At 32.6% G+C, this 25,276-nt stretch overlaps 1 protein-coding gene across 3 annotated transcripts in view; it reads right to left on the reverse strand.

Moving 5' to 3' along the window:
* Window positions 1-25,276, reverse strand: part of LOC103571554 (paired box protein Pax-8) — a 99,737-nt gene continuing 74,461 nt past the window's right edge. For 2 of the 3 annotated variants that reach the window (XM_053741790.1, XM_053741789.1), the window contains exons 4-12: window positions 24,739-24,904; window positions 21,211-21,408; window positions 11,554-11,795; window positions 6,217-6,305; window positions 5,203-5,494; window positions 3,468-3,563; window positions 2,969-3,199; window positions 2,735-2,830; window positions 1-613 (exon numbers count right to left, since the gene is read on the reverse strand). In XM_053741790.1, coding sequence (XP_053597765.1) covers window positions 384-613; window positions 2,735-2,830; window positions 2,969-3,199; window positions 3,468-3,563; window positions 5,203-5,494; window positions 6,217-6,305; window positions 11,554-11,795; window positions 21,211-21,408; window positions 24,739-24,904 — 1,640 coding nt within the window. In that variant the 3' untranslated portion in view covers window positions 1-383. Of the gene's footprint in view, window positions 614-2,723; window positions 2,831-2,968; window positions 3,200-3,467; window positions 3,564-5,202; window positions 5,495-6,216; window positions 6,306-11,553; window positions 11,796-21,210; window positions 21,409-24,738; window positions 24,905-25,276 lie in introns of all 3 variants that reach the window. The other variant, XM_053741791.1, reaches the window with a different exon arrangement.

A 25,276-nucleotide genomic window follows, 5' to 3' on the forward strand; every position in this document is an offset into this window, starting at 1 on the left:
TAATTCCAACTACCGTAGTCTGTTTTCTGTAGTCTGTAGTATTTTTTTTGACTACTTAAGATGACAACTAAAAATTTAAATACTTGGGTAAAATAATATAAATTATTAATAAAAATTATAATTAAATTATAAATTAAACTACCTAGTGGTTTCTATAGATTTCCGATGACGTCTGTATTTATTGAGACACGTTTCTAAAAATAATATTTTAATTATTATTATTATTATTGTTAAGTATCTGTTTTAAATTCGTGTCCCAAGAGATCAGTCATTAATTTCAATTGGTTAAATGATATGGCGCCCGTTCTTCAAAATTTTTTAAGTAGAGTTCATTGTTTTGATAAAATTTTATATGGAGAACGAACACTTGGTTATTAAGTGAATCAAGCCAGGTACAAATCCGTAGGGGTAGAAGCGTGATCCGGTTTGTTGGTGCAGGCACTGCCAGTTGGTGATGCAGCACTCGCGCCGCTACTTGCTCTGGTTGCTGCCAAAGGCGAGCGACTTGCCACGTCCGCGCTGTTGGTGTCTGTGATACCGTTGCAACCCTGGTGGTGCGAATTGTTGTGGGATGACGCCAGCGTATCCCCGTTGCAGTAGTAATATGTTGAATCTGTTGACATTAACAGACAATGTGTTAGTAATTATATTTATTGCGATGCTACTTATTTAGTTAATCGATACTTAATTAATTTACGGTGCCTACGCTCGTCTTAAATTACCCGGGATTTGAATTTTTAATTGTTTGCTGAGTAAATTTGAGTGAAGGAAAACTCAAAAAGGCAAATTATCGAATAGTAAAAATTAAAAATTTTGATTCTTAATAAATGAATAGATCTAGTGATATAAATATAGATCTAAAATTTAAGAAAACTTGAGGGATTGTTTAGTTTTAGGGCTCCATCTTTTTTAAAAGATGTTAAATGTTAGCATTCATAAGTAAATTCACTAAATCTGTTGAGTTTGATGGCAGATTGATGAAAATCGGATTGATTCGACCAAAATTACAATTTGTAGATCCTTACTAGTTGAAAATTAGGGTCAATAAATCGGTGCTTTGACAGATTTACTGAATTGAATCATTTTCAATAATAAATATCATTATTCATTACCGTAAGAAAGACGGCAGGGTGTGAAAAGATCTATCTGAATTTGAATCTAGAGTTCTGATATGTTTTGCATATGTACCCGGAGATAATTTCTTGATGAAAATCACTCTGCTATTTCGAATAATCCTGAGCTATTCCAAAAAATAATAATGTCGCTAGACAATATTTTACTCTACTAGTGAGTAATTTTTTAACAGCAGATTATTGTGAATATTTCATCTTAATCTACCAATTTTTACTCTACATGTATTAATGTTTACTCCCCACTATACCATTTTCTTTAAATTCATTGATTTTATGATGAAAAATTACTTGTAACTCGAATAAACTTCTGAATCTATTGAAGTATTTTTTACTCTAAACTGTAGAGTAATAATTTAATTCATTCCACTTCTATTAAATGTCTTTTATTTTGCTCGCGCGACAACTTACATGTTCACAAACATATGCTTGGAAAAAAGTACGATCTCTTTATCTCTTTAGATACTAATATTAATTTCAAATTTTAAAATTTTAAATTTGTTCCTTTTTTTTTCTCACACAATATAATTTTTTTTTTTTTTTTTTTTTCAAAATATTTATTTTAAGTCATTCTAAATAATGCCATTAGATGATTTTAGATTTTTTATAGAAATTTCAGGCTATTAATTTTAATTTTTTATTTTATTAAACGACATGACAATATTCATGCAAAAATTCTTTCCATATACTAGTATGTTAGCCGAAAATTGCAGCCACCCCTAATTACCCCTTAAGTTACCCTTAAGGGTGGGCAGTACTAACCGAATTTTCGAATTTTATTTTTCTAATTACGTTTGGAATAATTACGTCACTCAAATGATGAAAACCTTCCGAAAAAGTTTGTCTTACACATTTTTTCGGAAGCTATAAAAATTTCTGTAATGACAATTGATTAATTAATTAAAAGAAAAGTAAAATTCAAAAATTCGTTTAGTACGGCCCAGCCTTAAGCAGTGAAATTTCATGAAATTTTTTCACTTTCATTGCGCAAAAAACGTTCCGATCTTCATACCGAAAAATTTTCTAAAAAAATAATTTTTATATTAGATCGGCATTTACGCACTTACTGCTGGAATTTATCTAAAAGTAATTTCCTACAAAATTTATTAATTCCATGCAAAAATAGGTGGAGCCACAAATCTAAACAGTTTCCAAAATTAGATATACATAGATTCAATCAAGTTTAAAATTTTTTGGGAATACGGTTAAAAAAAAATGTTTGCTATTAATATTAACGGCATTGGTATATATTACAAATATTTATATTTTTCGTCGTTATGTAAATCATTTCGTTAAATTTATCCATTTGCATTCTTCAACGGGTTCTAATTAAAAAATAATTTATTTATTATTTATTAACATAATGATCAAAGTAATTGAAGTGTTTTTTAATTTTATAGGCTTTCACAGGGAAAATTCGAATGTTGTATTTACTCTTGTACTAATTAACTAAATTACTCGTTAATATTAATATCAAATTGTTTGTTTTTACAAATTTACTACCGATCTGTCTCTGAAAATTTATAAATTACCCTAAATTAAAATGAATATTTGCTGACGATCCCTGATCTAATCGGTTTTTATTATACTCACTGTTTACTTACTGAGCAACCCGCTTGTAGCTGCTCCATAACCATAACCAGTGTACGGTGCACTTGAGTATTGTGAATATGCTGCACTGTATGCGTAATCTCCACCACCTTAAACAAAGAAATTCATTAATTAATAATCAAATTTTATTGAAATTTCGGTTTATTTGTTTTCGGATGCAACACAGGCACATTAATAAATAAAAAAAATTTCAACATTTAAATAACAAAAAAATAAATCAGGCTAACCTGTAGCATAGTGTCCAAAACTAGGTAGCATAGTAGAATAAGGAGGTATCGAGGATGCAACTTGGGCTTGCGAAACAGGCGATTGCAAAACAGTCAATCCGGGATCGCCTCCATTGGTATTAGGAGTTGTCGGAGTAACATTACCGTCGTTTTGCAGAGACACTGGTGGACTGTGTTCACCACCGGCTCCACCGCTTACGTTCACGTACGATACAGCAACGGCACTGCTTTCTGTTATTTCATGCATTATTTAACACACATTCATATCAAGCTTCTAATTAAATAAACTATTTTTACATTTACATTCATGGTAATTTTAAAAAAAAAAACTTGCATAGTAATTTTTACATACAATTGGAAGCTATACGATCAATTAAAATGACAAAAAATGTAACGAGATAATTTATGAAAAATGGTAACACAAGCAGGCACATTTAGTATTTAATTTTTTTCTTTATTTAATTCTGAAAGTGAAAAATTTTGAAAAATCAAAACTTACCGGTTGTGTGGTAAGGTGACATATTGGTGCCGTCCAATGTTTGGCTTAATTTTAATTCTTGCATTGTGAGCGGTGCCAATGGTGTTAATGTACCACCTGTTAAAAAAATTTTTTTTTTGTAATTATAGATATATATATTAATTTTTTTTTAATAAAAAAAATTTTTGGTAAAAATTTACATGATACTGAAATTAGCCGACTTCTAATAATTTTTGAATTTTTTTAAAAACAATAAATTAAACAAAAAAAAATTTTGAAAAAATTGCACTTATAGTATTATTAATTTTCTACATGTGCATATTTTAAGTTTTTTTTTTTTTTTAGATTAAGGTGTCGAAAAAAAAATTCAAAAACTTTTAACTGTCTGTTAACTTCAGGATTATAAAATTACCCTGGAGTTGAAAAATAAAAGTTGTAAAATATATTTTTTTATTTATGATCACTTAAACGTAGGGTAATTTTTGAAAATAAATATAATAATATTTTCTCGAAAATTATCAGTACTCAGAAAAAAAGGTTTTTTTGGAGCAAAAAATTTTTACTCGCCCGAAGTAAATTTTTGCAGTATGAATTAAAAATAAAAGTTTTCTTTGGGTGAAAAGAAATTTTTAAGAGCCAAGAAAAAATTCTTTGAAGTGAGAAAAATTTTTTCGTGTCAAGAAATTATTTTTACTCCTAAGAAAATTTTAGTTTTTATTTTTCAGAGCAAAATTTTTCTTGCGCCAAGAAATCCTTTTTTTCTGTGTATATTTTTTAATTGGGAAAGTTATTATTTATTAATTTTCTTTGTGAAAAATAAATGTTCAGAGGGAAAGTGATGATTTTTTTATTTAGATAGATAACATTAAGAAGAATAGTGAGCAATTGATGTCTATATATACCTAAGTTTTTATAATATCTTTATTTTGGGATAGTAGAGTTTGAATTTCATGAGATGTCTTACTACTTACACGGCTCGATTCTTTCGTGTACTCAATGGTTACTACTGTATACATTAGAAAATAATCTTATAGATTTTTTTTTACTTCCAATAAATGTTGAAAGACAAAAAGTATGTAAATAGAATCGATAAACAAATTTTTTGGTTACAAATTTAGATCCGATGACTGACATTTACAAATATTCCATTAATCAGATAAACAATGTATACATAAATATATAAAATTTGAATAAATCGATTAATTTACTTCAATAGATTGATTACTATAAATTTTTAAAAATATCAATTACAATATTTTATTGCCTGATAAATCGATATTGGAATTTTTCATTTTGAAAATTATCAAATTAAATTTATCAACTTTTTTTTTTATAATCTTTAGCAAATCAATTTATTTTTAATTTCTATATTTCGAATCGAAACTCGATTTAATTTTCAATATCTGCATATCGAAATCCAATACAACAGACTAATTTTCAAATATTTCCCTAAAAATTTATAAAAAAAAAAACCTAAAAGTTTAAACTCCGAATTTTTTATTTAATCAAAGAAAAAAATTTCAATTCTTACATCGACTTTAAATAAAAACCAAAAACTATCCTATTAAAATTACAAGTTCGTACGTCGATTTAAAAATGAGAGTCTAAATGTCAAGTGAAAAAAAGTAAATAAGTAAAGAGTAAAAAGTAAAGCAGATGTATATGAAATTTTCATATGTAGTTGAGAATTTGCAGTGTATATGTAGGAATGCAGTAGGTTTTAAGATGAGGGGTGATGCTAAAACGCTGTATTCACCTATGGTACCCCCAATGGGCGGGGTATAAAGGTGGGGTGTTTGCGCTTGCGTCATGGTACTGATGCTACCTAAAGAGTCGTACAGCTCTGCCGAGGTGGCAATAGCGTTCCCGGGGAATCCACTGTGCTCATAGTAACCAGAGGTATTATTCCCAGCGCCACCGCCACCACCGTTTGCTCCCCCACTAGCTCCGTTGCCCGTCGTCCCGCTGTTTCCGGTACCACCAGCACCCCCGAGCTCGTTCAGTAGCTTGTTCTGCTCGTCCTTTATGTTCCATTTACTCGACCATAGCTGCAACGAACACATACACATTAACATTACCATCAACATTAACTTTCATTTCGGCTCAAAAATCATAAGTTCAATCAAGGGGACCATTAGTGTGAAATTTTGAAAAAATCGGTTTTTTTCCATATTTCGATAGTCTCCAGCTTCAAAAATAAGATACTACGATTTCTGCTGCATATCTCGAATAGTTCTTTTGAGTTACAGCCATCTGGAGCGGCCGCTTATCAGTTCTCAAAAATACATTTTCAAAATTGCTGCAGTTATAACTCGAAGACAAATTATTCGATCGAAATTATTATTTATTAATTATTATTATTTATGAATTATATCCGCACGAAATTTGAATTTTTTTAAAAAAACCCGCCATTTTGTTAAATTTCAATTTTTTTCTTAGCCCGAGGGCCAGAGTACGGAAAATACCTTCTAATTTAATAAACTTTTTGGTTTTTTTGATTTTCGGTACTGCGAAGGTCGCTATCACTGCAGCGAGGATTTTTTTTTTGAGCGGGAGATTGTGAATAACTCGGTGAATTTTGAATTTTTTGGTCCAAAAATTTTATCTTGCATTCATTATATATCCAAAAATATATCCTCGAAACACTAAAACATTTCATGCAGTTTTCTTCAAAAAAATGACCGAAAATTATCTTTTTTTCAGGCGATCACACTAGTGTTTCCCTTAAAAACAAAAAAAAATTTTTTTTATTCAAAAATGAAATACTTACATTTGAATACAATTGATCTCCATTGTAATTATTCCTCTGTCTCTTTAGATCATCTTCAGCATGATCACTCAAGTGATCGCGATTGTCATCTTGAACAAAAAAAAATATATATAAGTAAAGTTGTATGGGATTTTTAGATAGAGAAACAATTTCGATTCTATTAAATGTCTTTATTATCTTGTGACCATCCCAACAGTTTAATATACTGACACGTGGGACGAGTATATTTTCGACGAGGGAGTAGAGAGAAGGGTGAGGATGAGGATGAGGGTGTGGGTGAGGTGGGCTGAGTGGAAAAGAGAGAAGAGAAGAGAGAGTTGTCCAAGCGCATACGAGGTATCCGGAATAATTAAATGAGGACTGAGGGGTGAGAGATGTCGAGAGCCAGGACGAGAGGGTGCTAGCATAGGGCTCGTTAAAGCGCCCTGTCAAGTTGTGATTGTCCGGCTGGTCAACTGACTTTCCGTACTGCGAACGATCCCATCAACTGAATTTCGGGCTCGAGGGCCAGTCCGACGAGTCTGTTGTCTATGGGGTTGTTTCACCCGGCTATAAAATCCCGCGTCCGTTACGCGCTCTACGAACTAAAACTACGCCTCTTTCAAACTGTTATGTGTAAACTCTTTCGGATCGGGTATGTATGAGCACACTTGAATTTTACGATTTAATCGATTGCATTAATCCTACTGTTCTACGCGAATTATTGTTTCATTCTGTTTTCGGTTTCCGGGGATTATTTATTTTTGGATTTATATTCACTTTTTAGATCAATATATTTTTTTATATTAATTACTCGACAAATATTTAATGATTAGTCTATTTTTAAACTCAATTATTTATGATAGTAAATAAAGTTAGCAGATTTGAAATTAAAAAAAATTTTTTTTAACATAAATAATAAAAAAAAAAATATTTTAAAAAAATGCACATGTCGGAAATTTCATAAACTATAAGTGCAATTTTTCAAAATATTTTTTTAACATTTATTTTTTTGTTAAAAAAAAATCTAAAAATTATTAAATGTCTGCTATCTTCATTGTCATAATTATTTTTTTTTTGAATTTTACAATTTTTTTTTTTTTTTTCGAAAAACCGGTCAAGATTTTTATAAATTTTTTTTTTAAATTGTAACTTGAGGTTTTAAAAAATTTAAACGAATAAATGTCCATAACTTTAATCAAAATTAAGATAATAATTAAAATTACGGAAATTTTAAAATTAAAATTCGCATTCATTTTAAATTAAATGAAAAAAAAATTTTCTCAAAATCTACTCATGATATTTTAATACATTTTTTTTTAAACTAGTCAAAAGTTCAAAAATCAAATTTTTAAAGCTTCGATTACAGCTAAAATGGGCTTAGAAAATTTAAGAATTTTTATTATACTGTCGACTAAATTTGAAACATGGAATGACTCGCTAAAAAATTATTATGCTACACAACAAAAAATATTATAGGGAAACGGAGGGGGGGGGGGGCAAAATGAAGTATCGCCAAAATTTTATTCAAAGAAATTTTTTTTTAATTTCAAAATCGCTTGGAAATATAATTGAGCATTATTTTGAATATTTTTCGCTAAACTTTTTCAAAAATCGAGTGTCAGTCGAAAATATTAATGACTTGTTTTATAATAAAAACCAATAAAAATTTTATTTTCTTCACCTTTTTTGGGGTGTCCCATTTGGCCCGGAGAAGTGAAAATTTTTTTGTTTTAACGGCAATTGCAATTTTTTTTTTTTACTTTGAATATCATTAAAAACAAAAAGATTTAGCGTATTTGAGTCTTTGAAAACTTAGTATTTCCCTAAGTACTCCATTTCCCTCCCCCTTTTTCTTAAAAAATACTATTTGTTTAAATAAGGAATTATAGTAAAAAATAAAAAATTTCTAAAGGCTCACATTAATAATTATAGTGTAGCATAAAATTTTTTTGACGACTCAACTTCCCATTTCAAATTTGGCCGGTAGCATAATAAAAATTCTTACATTTTTGGTCTCCATTTTTTTCATGCACTCATCTAAGCCTCACTTAAAAATTTTTCACAATTCCTGCAATCCACCTTTCAAAATAAATTATACTTTAATCCCGTCTAATCAATTCAATGCTTCAAAAATATTTTCCGTCCAAAAATTGTTTTCTTCGGATGAATGATTACTACATAAAGTTATACATCACACAATAGTCCGAATAATTATTATTATGATGACGTTAGAGTATATTTTAGGGTGAGAACTAGAGTATATATATATATATACATAAATATAAAAAGAAATATAAGGTCATATCCCCAAAAAGAGCATGCAGTAAATCGAATAATTCGATAGCCAAAGGGCCACTTTTCCTGCATTATTTTTTTTCTCATCTTTCTTTACTGTACTAGCACATACTACATACTACATACTACATACTGTTATTCGAAAGCAATTGAGTCAATGTTAAGCAACACAATACACGGGTAATAATGGATTTTTGGGGTGAATCTCAGCCCCCTCGTCTATCTCAAGGGTAACTATTTTCAGTAGGGTCCACTAAAATACTCAGTACCAAAATAGATATCTCTCTATAATATCTAATATAAATAACTGGACAAAATAATCATCACGTCAAGTTTCTCTTTTTTTTTTTTTACAAAAATTAATTTATAAAGTCCAGTCCAAGGAATATGGAAAATAAATTTATTGTTTTTATTTAGCGGCTGAAAAAAAATATTATAAAAAAAGATAGATAAAATAAAAGTTGGCAATCTGGTATAAGTGAAATCTTTTTTTTATTTAACAATAACCACGATTAGAAAGCGTAAAGATTATTTATTCGTTCCAAGTGAGTTAAAGAAACCTGTCGCATTTAATTAGTCTCGAGTTTTAAGATCTACTGAATATTTTTGCATAATAGTGAAAATATAATGAAATAAATTATAATGAAAAAGTTGCGTTTTTTTTTTTTTTAATTATTTTGTTGAGAAATTAATCCAGAGATTTATTTTATTTATTATTAGATAAAAATTAGAGATAAGGGATTAATTTATAAATTTGAGTATAAGTGAGTACTTTTGGGGTTTATGTAAAAATTGAAGAGAGTATTTTTTATGGGAAATTTAATTTTAAACAAAATTGTATCAGAATATTTTTGTCGTACTGCTGATAGTTTCGGTACAATTTGAAATTAAAGATGAGTTGACATAATTGACTATTTTTTTTTTTTTATTAAAATTTAATGCTAAACTTTAAACCACTCTAGCACATAAATTATTGGGTTTATATAAAAAGTGATGAGGGCATTTTTGTAGGAAATTTAATTTCCTACAAAATTAGTCCTGATCAATTTTATCATATCTTTGATAGTTTCGGTACAATTTAAATTTAAAGACGAGTTGAGATAATTGACTATTTTTTTTTTTTTTTATTAAAATTTACTGTTAAACTTTAAACTACTCTAGTGCATTAACTATTGGGTTTATATAAAAAGTGAAAAGAACATTATTTAAAGGAAATTTAATTTCCTACAAAATTGGTCCTGATCAATTTTATCATATCTTTGATAGTTTCGGTACAATTTGAATTTAAAGACGAGTTGAGATAATTGACTATTTTTTTTTTTTTTTATTAAAATTTACTGTTAAACTTTAAACTACTCTAGTGCATTAACTATTGGGTTTATATAAAAAGTGAAAAGAACATTATTTAAAGGAAATTTAATTTCCTACAAAATTGGTCCTGATCAATTTTATCATATCTTTGATAGTTTCGGTACAATTTGAATTTAAAGATGAGTTGACATAATTGACTATTTTTTTTTTTTTTATTAAAATTTAATGCTAAACTTTAAATTACTCTAGTGCATAAACTATTGGGTTTATATATAAAGTGATAAGAACATTATTTGAAGGAAATTTAATTTCCTACAAAATTGGTCCTGATCAATTTTATCATATCTTTGATAGTTTCGCCAGAAAACCGATTTAAGGAAATGAATATCATTATAAAGAATGAAAATGAGTAGATACGAATTGAGGATAACCAAAAATAAAAAAGGGGAATGTGGGTAAGAGATTAAAGTGAGTAGACATGAAAAGGCATACAATTATAAGCAGCTAATGCATCGTTACGAGTATCACCAAGTTGTGGTCTGTGAAGTTTATAATCTAATGCATTCCTACACCCTCGAACCTCGACTGCGGCTTTTGAGGGGATTAGGGGAGCCGAGAGTGCTATATAATATATATATATAAGTACATTGAGTGCTTTCACCGTGTGTATGGCTCTGTGTGTGTGGTAATAACGTTGGTAAACCACTTCTCATATACAACCACACATATCACGGTTCATAATCCAATTATATCAAATTACACCGATGTACATCGTTCCTCGTGTGACTTTGTCGGGATACCAGTCGATATATGTATCTTTTAATGTACATATATATAGATGTATATGAAGTTTTTTGAGTTGTAATTTGAGAGTGGGTGATATTTATTAATATTTTGACGGATTTTAAATTATTCCTGACAGTTTTTGTTATAGAAAGACAAAAATATTTTTTTTTTTTTTTAAGTTAGTAAAATATATGAAAATTTTTCTTTTTCATTGTTGGTGAAAGTATGACAAAACTTTTGAGTATAAAAATTTTTAGTCCATTAGATTCAAAGATATGAATTTTTGAAATTATAATCACGAATTTTAAAAATTTTTTCAAAAAGAACAGACTGCGGTAATTAAAAAATTGATTTTTAACATTTATGAAAAAATTTGAAGCATTAATTAAAATCTCTAGCTCAAGTAGATTCAAGGATATAAATTTTGAAATTTTGAATTTTTAAAATAAAAAAATTAATTTTCAAAATTATTCACTGAAGCATCGACTAGACAATAAATTTAAAAAAAATTACAGACTAATATTTAAACTCCCGTTCCTGTCAAATCTAAAGATAAATCATAAAAATTGAAAAAATAAAAAAAAAATGTTTTTTTTTTTCTATTTTTAAAAATAAATAATTCTGATTAAATAAAAAATGCAAAACGTCAGCAAGCGAGCAAAAAAATAAAATAAATGAGTAAAAACGTTATGATCTATAGTGTGAGATTGCGTGGTGTGTCAACTACAGTCACGTGTCGTCGTGAATATTTTGGGTCTCGTGGTTATTCACGCAATGACAGGGGAATGAATGGCGGCACGTGTTCGCCAACGCTTGACTGATAACCTCAACGTAAAGTATAAATTTGTGTCGCTAATATTGGCCCGAGAACTGAGTAGAGTTATCATTATAAAACTTTCAAGCTCTCTCCTTCACCCCTTTTCTAGAAAATTTAAAAAATATATAAATATACATAATATTTACCATCATCAGTGCGTTTTCTTTTGATACTATTGCCATTAGGATCCTGATGATGTGCAGGAATACCAAGTATTCCGCTGATACTGTAAGCATTGGGAGCTGTTGCTGCGGGATGACCACCAGCGGTTGCTGGAGCGTGAGCTATTACCGATACCGAACCTCCTGATCCCGGTTGACCTTGTTGTTGTGCCTGTTGCTGTTGATGCGCATGTTTAGCTTTCTCAGCAGCTTTATTCCTCACGATTCTGTGACATAATAAAGTTAAATTTAAATAATGTCGATAAGATGATTAATTAAAATTACTTGGATCATTAACTATCGATATTATTATAACTCGATTATAATACTCATCTTCCGTTTATTTATTGTCATATTGTTCTTTTATTAATAGCGATTATTGATGACGACGCTAAAATTTATGTAACCATACCTATATTTATATATATTAAAAGTATAAGCTTTTATTAATGACAAGAAATTTTTTTTTAATTTTGTGACTGAGAATTAATAACGTCGATGTAATGGATTTATGTAAAAATAAGCATATATCTTTTTTATAGATAATTTTATACTCTATAAAAGTGTTCATTGTGATTTTTATGGTATCTTCTGTAGTTTAGCCAGAATTTTAAATTCCGGTGCAACGAAAATTTTGTTTCAAATATTGAATTTATTCGAAAATTGATAAAACACTTTTTTGTAAAAAAATTTAATAGAGTATATAATTAAAGAGACTCATTTTTATCGTATCTTCAATAGCTTAGTCAAAATTGGTTTTTTAACTCAAATTTGCAAAATTATGCATTTTTACCAGAATTGAATTTGAACTTTAAGTGATCGTAGCATATAAACTAGCGGGTTGACGCAAAATTTGAAAAAGACATTTTTTGTAGAAAATTTAACTACCTACAAAATTATTTATTACAAATTTTGTCGTATCTTTGATAGTTTAGCCGCAATTTGTCTTTGAATTCAAATTTTCAAAATTATGCATTTTTACCGAAACTGAATTTGAACTTTAAAAGATCGTAGCATACAAATTAGTGGGTTAACGCAAAATTTGCTAAGGACATTTTTTCTGAAAAATTATATTTCCTATAAAATTGTCCCTTATAAATTTTGTCTTATCTTTGATAGTTTAGCCAGAATTTAAATTCGAAATCAATAATTAATTGTAAGTAAAATTTTATGGATTAATTTCCGCAGGGATTCAGCAAAATAAATGGATACCATTTGTGTTGGAAAATTTATGTGCCGAGGTTTTTTGCGATTTTCACTTGGTCAATTTGAGCAGGGATACGCATAGCTAGTAATGTTGAGACATTAAGGCCACGGTGTGTTGCGGTGTTAGGTAATCACGAGAACCCGGGGGTCGACATCAGCGACGGCGATCAATCAGATGACACCTGTTGCCAAGTCCTCTTCTCTTTTGCTCTCTGTATAAACCCTCTCACTCTTCAGTCTACCCGGTTATCCTTTTTCTCTCTCGTTTTGTTCAGTGTCCGGCACCTTCGGTAATTCGTAGCAATTAGTCTTGATCCTTATCGCAGACACGCCTCTGACTAAATTGGGGGAATCTTACTCCTGGTATAGTACAGCACAGGCTATATCGATTTTGTGGGCTACAGAGTGCTCATCAGCTCATGAAGATCTGCCGATAACTCTCGATAGTATTTATTGCCTGTTTCCGAGGGAATTTTTTCTATTTAAAATAAATATAAACATTTACACTTGTTACTTATCATGCACTGAAAAGGTCAGCGACTGGATATATTTTATATAATTTAATACTAGTGTTATTTTGTTGTTGACATAGACTTCAAGTCTAACAAGTTTCTAATTGCAATGATATAAGCCTCCGCAAACTAGATTTATAAATAATATTCTCATATATTTGCGCAACCATATGATATAATCTATCAGTACTCGTTCGACAGATGGCCGCTGTGATAAGTCAAGTGCTATTTAAATAATAAATTTAATTTATTTCTGATTAAAACTGTAAAAAACTTGATTGGAATAAGTACGCATACTTTTTTTAATTAATGATTAATAATTCAAAAATTATTTATGGTATCAAGTTATGCGTATGCTTAAATTTTTATTTAAAACTAGAAAAAAATTTATGGAAATTTTCAAAAACGTAACAAAAAATTATGACATTCCTTTTAAGAAATACTATCCATTTTTCCCCAGAATTTATTTATAAATAATTTTCTACCCTGAATATTGAGAGAAAAAATTTCAAATCATAAATTTTCACTCCCAATAGAATTTGAATTATTCCCCATAGATAAAAACTTAGCAAACTATCAGCAATAATTTAAAAAAAGATTTTTTCCTTCTCTACTAACAATCAAACATGAAAAAAAAAACGTATTTAACATAATTACATGTATCGTATCCGTTAAATATATTTTTCTACTTGCAATTATATAATTTCCCTGGAGACAAATAAATGTAAATTTAAAATGCGAATGAACGTGCACACGATCCAGAATCTATTCATCCCACAATATCTATCAATCGTATTTTCGACGTCAGCGTTGACAAAACTGACAAAATACTCGACGAAATATAATAAAATTTATGAAATAAAAACCAGGGTCCAAAGCATAAAGTTGCTCGGGAAAAAGGAGAGCAACGTAATATTAAGGGCTGGCCTCTCTCTACCTCTGCCTCTGCCTTTGCCTCTGGAACCACAAACTTTAATGTTGGCATTACTTTTATGCTCAACTTTATGCCAAGGATCCCATCAAATATATGACCCAGCTATTCAGGCTTCCCCGGGGCCACCTCGATTTCTGCTCCACCCCTCAGCTAAATTATTGCGAATAAAACTTTATACTAAAATTACCTCTACGCAAACTTTATCGCATTTCGCTACTCGGCATTTGTTTTATATACTTTAATATATCTGCTCATTTGCTCACTTCTACATCGTAAAATGTTTCCGTCGGATTAAAATCCCAGGATTATTTGGTAAAATTAGATATCAGAGAAAAGCATCAATAAGCTCAGCCATTGAAGATCCAACTTTCCTATTTGTGGTAAAAGGTTAAGCGTTCAGAAGTGTTAATACATTTATTATGGAAGCGGCATTGTAATCCTGGATAAGCAGGAGGAAGTCACCTAGGAAGTAACCGTGTAACAGAGATAGGGAGTAAGAAAGCATTGAATAGAAGAGAATATCCAAGAGAGAATTTAGCGGTTCTACGGACAGATGCTCGAGTAGTCCTCAGCGTAACTTGGCGGCGGAACGGCTTCAAGGACCCACACCATACCACAGCTTCTCAGTTACTCCACCTACAGAAACTGCAATCCCTCGTACCTTCTTCCTTCTTCCTCTTTCCTCCTTAATTCTAGAACAACTGTAGACTGGAGACACACAATACGGGACTTGCTCCTTGGCTATTGTGTACCATGCCTTACAATAGCTGGAAAAGGTGTATATTCAAAGCACCTCTCTCAAAGTACTGAGAGAAAACTATACTAAGAGCGAACAAGATAGAATGGTAATGTATCCGTGATACTGACTCTTATACATGGATTCACGTAACTTATTCTCCAAGGACAATAGAGGCTTTAAATCCCGAAACCGGGATTCGGTATTCCGAATATGGTATATATTAAGTTAATAATATATTAGGTATTAAACGATTTTTAGTGAGGATATTCATCATCAGTATCATGAAAAATCTATAATCTATTGGTCGATCCACAATATAGGGTGTAGGGATTTTGATTAAGTGTCTATGTTATTGAGGGATGACTATATTATTATTAAATCAACTAAGGGACAAAGACCGAATGTTTTATATAGCATTGTTGTATGGGAAGCAGCTGCTGTCTCTATAATACCCACAACTGTATTAACTCCGACGGAGGACGAGTATATTATCGTAGATGTCACCGTACAGGACGGAACGGTCCTCGATGGTATGTTTGTTTGCGATCCACGGTCCAGCACAAAAGGTGTCCTCTTGACAATGCACCACCGAGTCAACAGTCACGACGCTAAGCACAATGTAACACACGATTTATAAACATATAGATATACATGGGTATCATAATATGGATGAAGACATAGACCCAGACTCATAGAAATAGGGCCCTGTTCTAAAAAGGCCCCCATGACTATCTTCCTCCATTATGCTATGACGCGACTTACTCCCATTGTTAGAGGGTCCTGTTCTTATGAATTTAGCCGTATGTCGAAGCATTTTACATGACTCAGTATCCCTTGGATGTGGACTATAATGTATGTAATGTGAGCGCAGGAAAAGTCTGTGACTGAAAATTTATGTTGTTTTTTTTTTTTAAGGTATAAATATGTGTATATACATGTACACAGGAGGTGAAATCAGGCCTGGCTATCATGCGTGTCTAACGATTTTCCAGAATATACGCGATGTGTTGCAATATAACGAACGCGGCATGTTCGCAAATGTCATTATTTTATCGTAGATGCGGTGGTGAAGCTAAATTCGACGTGGTCCTGGTTAAACCGTATAGATGAGTTGTGGGACTAGCTGACGCCGTCATTTTCCCGCTACAACCAATACCGTTATATCATATCCACATGCCAGAGCGTAACTTGATGGCAGGGTTTAAATTCAGCTCGTTGTCTTTGTCTGAGCTGTGGATCCTGCCGGATATCAATAACCGCTCTTGCTCACTCTGTTGATATTTTATTTTTTATCTGAGTAACCCCAAAAAGAACCGCCATGAATTGGAGCCCTTGTTCTCCTTATTCGTATCCTCAGTTGGGTTGTATCTCAGCAGCGAATGAGGGAAAAGTTGGTCCAAGGGATGCGAAACACTTGGCTCGGAGTTCTCCGGTGGCTTCCGTGAATTTCACAGCCTCAGGGACAAAGGGACGCGTATTATACGACGACATATACAGCAGGCTCTGGAGTGAGTGAGAGCCCGAGATCGAGAGGAGGACAGAGCAAGAGGGTGGTAGTAGTAGTCGACCATCCGGTTTCATCGCGGTTCCGTCTGTCCTCTGACGTTTCCACGGCAACCCGACGTTTCGAGATACCCAGGGGCTTGACGCCGTCCCGCCAACTTGCTCGAGGACGCAAACACGCTGGTGGGGAGGTTTTTAGTGTGTAGCTTATATACATAGTGTATAGCTATTCCGGAGAGGAACCGACAACAGTAATTGTAACTTAATTTTAAGCTAATTTAAACTCTGTAGGGTATGATGAAACGCGGTAATAATTGTATTACCTAGAACACAAAGCACGGTTATGGATACGCGCCATCATCGAGCTGACTTACTGCTGCAGTAGCAACAAAATCGCTGTTGAGAATACCATCATACCCCGAGTATCGCACGAGGGTGATGCCGTCGAATGAGCGAAGAGGGATTTTCGGCAAATATGGCTGCTCTAAGCCCAACCAACACCCGGAATGGTTATACACACTACCATATTGTCTCGACGTGTGTTCAGTGATATGGGTGCAGTCGTATATCACCATTATTGTCTACCCTGTCCAAACGTTATTCATACTATAAATATATATATATATATATATATATATATATATATATATATATACACTAAGCACACTTTATCAAAATTAATTTACAGCGTGAAACAGCATCAATCCTTTTTGCCGGTTGGAAGTGCAGCACCAAGCACCGAATCAACACAAAAGTTTTTCATTTCGGGACTACCTGGAAGGTTGGCTTTTGTCGGGCACAAGTCCTTCTGGGTAGCAGAAGAACGCCGCATTGATGGATGACAAGTGACCATTGAACGAAATGGTTGATACATATCTAGTATAATAATGACAATGACAATAATGATAATGATAATTTAGATCGTACGGGGTAAGGGAGTTATTTATGGGGATGTAATTTAATAACCAGCATCATAAGATGAACGGGGGAGATAAGCTGGTGTTCAAGCGATGCTACAGCGGAAAGCCAAAAGTGGCATTAAAGGAGCGACCTACTACACTACGTCTTTTTTATTATTATAACAGTATTTTTTATATTGGATTTGGAGGAAGCATTATTATTGTTAGATTTTTATAGCCGAGCTAGTTCTTACAGCTCGGCGGGTCTGGTGACGGTGAACTGGTTGGTACTCTGCTCGGCCATATGGCCGGGCCGTTTCTTGGGGTGCGAAATGATATGGAAGTAATATGGAGAACACCCTTGTTGGATTGTGTATTCGGAAGATTGACCCGTGCGATAGAAAACCTTGACGAAAATAAAACTCACTCGCTTTAACACTCTCAATAGTGTTTCTTCCTCTAACGATCCATCCATTTTGTTCCTCGATATTTTATCAACTACCCGATGACAGATTGATACTATTCCCGTGAGCTAAATTCCGAGCGACAGATTTTATACCAACTGTTACGTCTATTGGTCATTAAGTCGCGTTAAATGGACTAGGGGTTGTGGTTTTATTTTTATTTTATTCCCTTTCATTTCTACTTTAGCTTCGATTATTTCTATTAGCAAAGCAGGTGAATTTTTAGTAAATTTAGTGTTATTTAATTGAGATATCGATGCTTGGCATATCAGGTCCGTGTGGAAGAGGTTGGTTGTAAAAAGCTCGAAAGTTATAATTTAGAAACCGTAAGTTGTTTCTAAAAGGGTAGGAAGTAATTTCTCCTCCTTTTAACCGGACTCTAGCGCAATATCGCAACAGAGTAAGGATCCAAAGATGGGGGGTTATAGGTCACGGAAGCCAGTGAGAGAAAGCACACGATTGTAAGCTGAGTAGAGTAGGAAACGGAGGCTGGTCCGAGCTTATATACCGGCGGCGTAAACCCCCTCGTGTAAAGCTTCTTATCGATCCTGGGTGAGAGCTCTGAGACGATAGCTTGCCTCACTTACTCTCTCTTACACTTTATATACACGTATATATATATATATATATATATATATATCCAAAGAGATTCAGACTCCTTTCCTCCTACCTTACATTGGATGTAAGATAGACCTCAGAGCACCGCCTACTCAAGCGTGACTCCGCAGACCAAGACCGAGCCTATCAATATTTCCTTCCAAAATTTCTACCTTCACTTCGATTTCCTCCAATTTCCCTCGGCGATTCCAGACTAGACTCAACGTCTTGTTTGTTAAAATTCAACCCTTCTAAACATCTTGATCAATTACACGTGCAAACAATATAATCGAAATAAGATTCCCCAGTATATATATATATATATATATATATATATATACATCCAACAAAGAAATAAAAAAGCTCTGGTTGGCTCGTGCAAGATAGCATTGAACCGTCACCCGGTAAAAAAGCACGGAACTGTTAACGTCCAATCTTTCCTCTAACTTGTTTTTGCCATATCTAAAAGTCTCTCGGTCATTTCGACAACTTTATCTTTACTTCATACTAGGCGGATATATATAACTGTTATTTTTCGCCATAGCCACTCCATTATCTCTCCTACCACCTCAAGTCTCAATGCGACTCTCTAGCTTTCTTTCTTATATATATTCTTTCATTAATTTTTTGCTCGCCCAGCAATGTCTCATCTCTCGGAATAAGTGGCTCGTCCACAAACTATGAAATTCCGACAATAATAACTTATATATCAAAACCTGTATCATTATTTTTCTGTCCACTTTTTGTTTTATAAATCTCAACGCAAACATACCATTACTGTAACCATAACCAGATTAATATACACCCGGTAAAACAATTCAAGATGACATAATCACAACACGGTTTTCTTTTTACCGCTCTGATAAACCGTTTCTAGACACTGTATAAAAAAGCAATAGGAGTAGTAGTGCTATTTTAGTGACTTTCCTTCAACGAAGGACATAGAAAATAAAACAAAATAAACGATAAAAGTCAGTGCACGTCTTAAGATGGGTAAAGGTAAGTTAGGTAAGGTATCCAGCAAGTAGATAGGTAAGTATCCAAAGGCTAACTTTTTTTCCAGGCGATCTCCTTTCAGCCGGATTTGAGATCAATACCTCGAGCATATGGATTGCTCGGGGGATAGAGACGCCAGGGATAAAGAAACTTGCGATAAAGAGCCTGGCGGAGAGGAATAGAAGGAAGGTAAAGTTACTCAAGCAACAAGCCACCCTCTGCAATCGTGGAATCAGGGATTGCTGGGAGCTCTTCTCAACACACTCACTGATAAGTACGTGTTACAAGTTTACACAGGTACGCCTCAATTTTTATGTCCGTCACGCGTAACATGCACCTGAAGCATACCTTCTCTTCTATCTCAACAAGTGATCCACGCAAATAAACGTATATTATCAGACTTATTTCCCGTTCACACTTAATCCAACTACGTAACAATGATGTTACGTTGCGTCTTCAAAAGCTTGTTTTCTTAGCACTACCAATCATTGGCATCAGATTATCGTTCAGATTACGAGTGCTACCCATCATTTCATCTAACACCCTTTGGAAACAGTTGAGAAATTAAAGAACCAGACATATGCTTTTGTCGATCAGGGGAGCGATTAGTTATCGCTCTTGTAGCTTAATAATCTTTATACTTTATATCCTCTCTCTATGTGTGTATATGGTGTCTCTATTTATAGAAGAAGACATAGCAACATTCGCAGTAGATTTATTTTAGTATTGGTACCCTATTAAGCTGATGCAGTCCCATTGACCTTTAGCAGGTTCCTTCGGGAATCCCCCGATTAATTCAAGTGTTTTTACGTCAGTAGGGTGGAGAGCCGTTGTAGTATGTTAGTAAAATCGAGAGGGTGTGATGGTCTCGTGGGACAGTATTACAGCGTATCAGCACCACACAAACTGAACAACTTGCCCCGAGGGGCGAAAGGTACGGCTTTAGTGTACTGTAAGCTGTAAGAGTGCAGGCACTTAATAGATGTATCTACTACTTTACTAGTTTTGTAGTCGTATCGCCCAACAGAGAGACAGTAGTTGTGGGCTGTGTTTGCAAGGGAGTAGGCTTTCATTGATTCACTCGCATATGTCCCGAGATTTAATCAGCTCGCTACTTAAAGCTTTATCTTCAGGCTTATCTACCGCCACTTTTTCGTATCCCGTTCCCTCGGCTCGATATTTTATTTCGATTCCCGCCGAGATAATTAAATATCTGTAATGCACTGCCATCCAATGAGGATGGTGAATTTCAACTGACTGGATTTGTGGTCGCGGGTGTTAATGGATACTCACGCAAATTAGTTTGCTTCTCATTGTAGATTGCTTTCAAATATACTCACTAAAATTATTTTTCATCATTTTAAATTTAGTGACTAAATGATTTGGTTTTGCTTCATTTTACTTGAATCCCTTCAAAAATTTATTATTTCGTTTTTCAAAAACTGATAACTTGTCATTCCTTTATTAGGAGTAGTAAAAAATTTTGTCACTCATTTCGAAGCTTGAACTTCAGATTTCCAAATATTTCCAATAAACAGATCCTAAAGTTTTTTTTTTCATAGCATAGATATCAAAATTTATAATAACTTTTTAATGTTTTTTTTTTTATTTGTTAGCATTCAGTATAATTTTTAAGGTCAACATTTTTGAAAGTATTTAAAACTAGTCTCATTAAGTTTTCAAAAAAGTTTTTTATAAATGGTATCATAATTTTATTCAAATCTAGAGTTCAAATTTCAGTAAATGTTCACCAAAAATGTTTTTTAATTTTTTAAAATAAAAAAAAACTTACCGATTTATCGAAGACACAGAAGGCACATTGTCTTGCGAGCAAATGCCTTCTGCGAGTAATCTATCCCTGATCTCCCAAGCGAACATCGTAGGATTGTCTCTCTTATAATTAGCAATAGCGTCAACGACCGGTGGAGTCGCGACTTTTGGTTTAGAGCCGCCTATCACACCTGCCTTGAAGCTGCCCGTTTCGTAATACCTGAAAAAACATTCCACTTACAACTGAGAACAAAGAACAATTAACCTATTTGTCTAAATGAGCGGGAATTTCGATACCAAGCGGCTCATACATTCGCGCCCTGACATTTATACTTAAGACCTAATCTAGGTGATGAGCACCGAGTAGATGTAGACGGGTCTAGACATACTGAGGAAGCCCCTTGGTAAGCTCGTTGATCCTATCTCCCGTCGGGCCACCCAGTCAACGAGACCTCTGTGTCTAATTAGTTAAATAATATCTTCGCTGGTGCTTAAATTCAATTATACTAACCCGGCATTAATGGTTTGGCTGTGGGTCGCCGTACATACGCTACTCTACTAACTCTCCTGCTACTCAGCTTGATGAATGTGAGGCTTTATTATATAGAAGCATTCATTATCCCTCTGTTAAACATCTATTTACTCTATTTGCTACTTTATTTCCATTATTTCCTTTTTTAAATACAGGAAAATATACTCGATAAAATATAATTAAATGTATATAGGCCATTTTATCAGAAAAATTAGAAATTTAATTGCCGACTTTAGAGATTAGCCGCATAGACTTTGAACAAAAAAAGCAGACTTGAAATTCACTTTTCTAATCTATTTATGAAATTCGTGAATATATATTTATATATGTATGTATAGAGTTATTTCTGAGAATTTTCTTGAAAACCCGAGTGCTTTGGTCGTGTTTCAGCGACGCGTGACTGCGTAAACTGCGCGTTAACGGCTCGTTGGTTGTCTTACCGCGACATATGTACTTGTGGTTTTTCAAAACTAAAAGATAAAAAAAATATATAAAATATTCGTGGTATCATGTAGTCTTGCTGAACGTTGATTGACAAGGGGTTATTGCTTTAAATTTATAATACAGGGAATCGATAAATCGATTTTGTACTAAATGGATAAATTTTGTATATACGAATATAAATATATTGATGTGTATATTTTTCAATGAAAATGGTTATTGATAATGGCAATCTCTGACAAAAGAAAGCTATCCACAATTCAATTATGAAGGAACAATGGTACTGTGGGTTGCCAATTTTATTTTATTATTTATTGGAATAAATAATTAAATTCTGGGAGGCTGATAAAAATCGGGCCCGTTCTATTAAAAAAATAAAGTTCCTTTAAAACTTACTATTACACAGTTAAAAATTTTGAGTTAAGTTCATCTCAAATCGTGTGTTTTTGAGGGTCTACACAAATTTTTTTATGTCATAAGTGTATCAATATTTAATTAATTAGTTAAAGACAAAAATGAAATTTTAATTTAAAAAAGGACAATGTAGAAGTAATTTCGCCGAGATATAAGGTACCTGAGGGTAATAAGGCCTGTCGGGTAATGAGGCCTAAGTGACAGAAATGATATTTAAAATAAGCGTCTCTGCTAAAGGCTACTCTAGAAGAAGGGTCTTGCATAGAGATGTTACGACAAATTTATAGAGTCCCGATACCACGTTCCCTGTCTTCTATATTTCGTCATCCGTCATATGCTGTCGTAGCGCAGAAGAAATTATAAAAAACAATCTAGTCTTCTGACTCTTAAAAAGAATACTGATAATTTTAAGTGCTGTTGAGCAAAGCAATCTAGTCTTTTGACTCTTAAAAAGCATTGTTGCTAAATTTAAGTGATGATTCATCTCTAATAGGAATTTTATTAAGTATAGTTAAACTATCCCAGTTTGTTTAACCCGTAGGCCTTATTACCCTACTGTAGTAAAATAAGGCCTATTCGTATGGTTTTTGTAAAAGTATAATTTTTTGTTTGTTTATGGTAAAAATTACCATTACTTGATTACGTTTTATGGCTAATGTATTGAAATAAAGGTTAATGATACATTTCGATAATTAAATGCAATATTTTCTATTCTATTCAAAATCTCCCTTAGCTAGGCCTTATTACCCGCTGGTACCTTAGAGTTGAAAAAAAAATTAATTACACTTGATATCAATTAGGAGTTAAACGAAATTTGTTAAATAAATTTTAGTAAAATCTTCATGTCAATTTGATAATTAGAATTTAAAAATTTTTTAGGCTAAAATTTATTCAACAAAATTTGTTTAACTCCTAATTGATGTCAAGTGTAAGTAATTTTTTTCATTCTATATCTCAGCGAAATTACTTCTACTTTGTTCTTTTTTCAATTAATGCTTTAATTTTTTTTTAATTAATTTATAAAATTTTGATACGCTTATGACAGTTGAAAGATTGAAAATTTTTAAAAAGTAGGGGGCGCTGTCTGAGAATGGCCTTGAAATTAACTAATAAATTTAAACACATAACCTAACCAACTCAACTATATTGATCTAACCTTAGTACAACTTTTGTCAATTTAGCAAACAATTAGTCCGATTTTCGGTGATTTTTTTAAAAAATCTATGAATTGATTTATGAAAACTATGAATTATCCCCCCGTAAAATGAGAATAAAAAATCATTGAACCTGATGATAAAAGTATGAAAGTTATCTATGATTACATTTAATTGTAAATCAATTATAATCCAAGTTTCCTTGCAAAAAATGCTGCTACAATGCTTTGCTTGGTTATAGTAATGAAGAAACGCACGGGAGTGTTTAGCTAAACACTACAAATTTTGTGTTAATTTTCGAACAACACAGAAATGTGTTACATTACAGATTTTCTAATCATTTAACATAAAAAATCAGTTAAAGTAAAAAAACACAAACGACTTGTGTTGAATTAACAGATTTCTGTGTTGACAATCAATACAAAAAATTTAACCAAATAAGTTTTTAATACAAGTACAAAAAATTTCCAACTGTGTAACTTTGATAACAATTTTTTTTAAATCCACCCCCTGGCAAAACCCATTAAATCGAACAGAGATGCGATAATCGGTAATGTCACGTGAGTATGAATGACACTCGGTCTCTAAATGGCACGAGGCCACCGCCAAAGTACAGTGGCATACACTAAAGTAAGAGGGCCAGGGGTGGAAAAAACATGGAAACCGCATCGCGTTGCCTCGACTACCCCCAGGACCTTCCTTCCGGTCTCAAGCCGTGTCGCAGGCCGCGTCATCTTTTTTCTCTTCATTCCCCTCCCACCCCACCCCACATGAAGCTATTTCCTTACAAAAAAAAATTGTTTAATATCACAAACATAAAATTCATCTAGCTAAAAAAAAGTATCGCCATTGTTTGTCTTGTTGAGTATGAAATTAAAAACCTAGTTGCGTATTCATATGCAAGTCTAATATTTCCCGTCGTAACAGATATACAGCAAATGTATAAAGATTAAATTTTTTCCATTTTTTTTTTTTTTTTTTTTTTTTTTTTTTTTTTTTTTTTTGTTACCTTGACAGTATCTTGGATACACAGCCATGAGATACCCTGAGTTGTCTGGAAATGTCACACGGTCTAACACCACTGTGTGCAAGTTCCACAATCCTTTGCCTCACTACATCCGGTAAAGGTCTTCCATTAACAAAGACACCGCCCAATTGATTTACACCTCCGTGACCTGTAATTTTCAAACAAACAAACAAACAAACAATTAAATTAAATTAACAAACTTCCACACTAATAATTATAATTAAAATTATTTATTACAAATTACAAAATTACATTAAAAGTTAACCCGATAGTCAGCAATTTAATATCTAATCCCATAATGGAGGGGTCTGTTACGACATATGTCCCCTCCGAGCCAGTGCACCAATTTCGATTATCTCTGCAGTCTAGTGACAATCTAGTCTGTTTTATTTAACTTACTGTAATATTATCAATTTAATAAAATTACATTTCACTGACAGCTTAATAATATCTGATAGTTATTAGGAGTCGAAGAGAGGGGGTCTGTGACGTCCGGAATTGTATCGTCACCCAAACTCAA

The sequence above is a fragment of the Microplitis demolitor genome, chromosome 9, assembly GCF_026212275.2.
Source record: "Microplitis demolitor isolate Queensland-Clemson2020A chromosome 9, iyMicDemo2.1a, whole genome shotgun sequence".
Lineage (NCBI taxonomy): Eukaryota > Metazoa > Arthropoda > Insecta > Hymenoptera > Braconidae > Microplitis > Microplitis demolitor.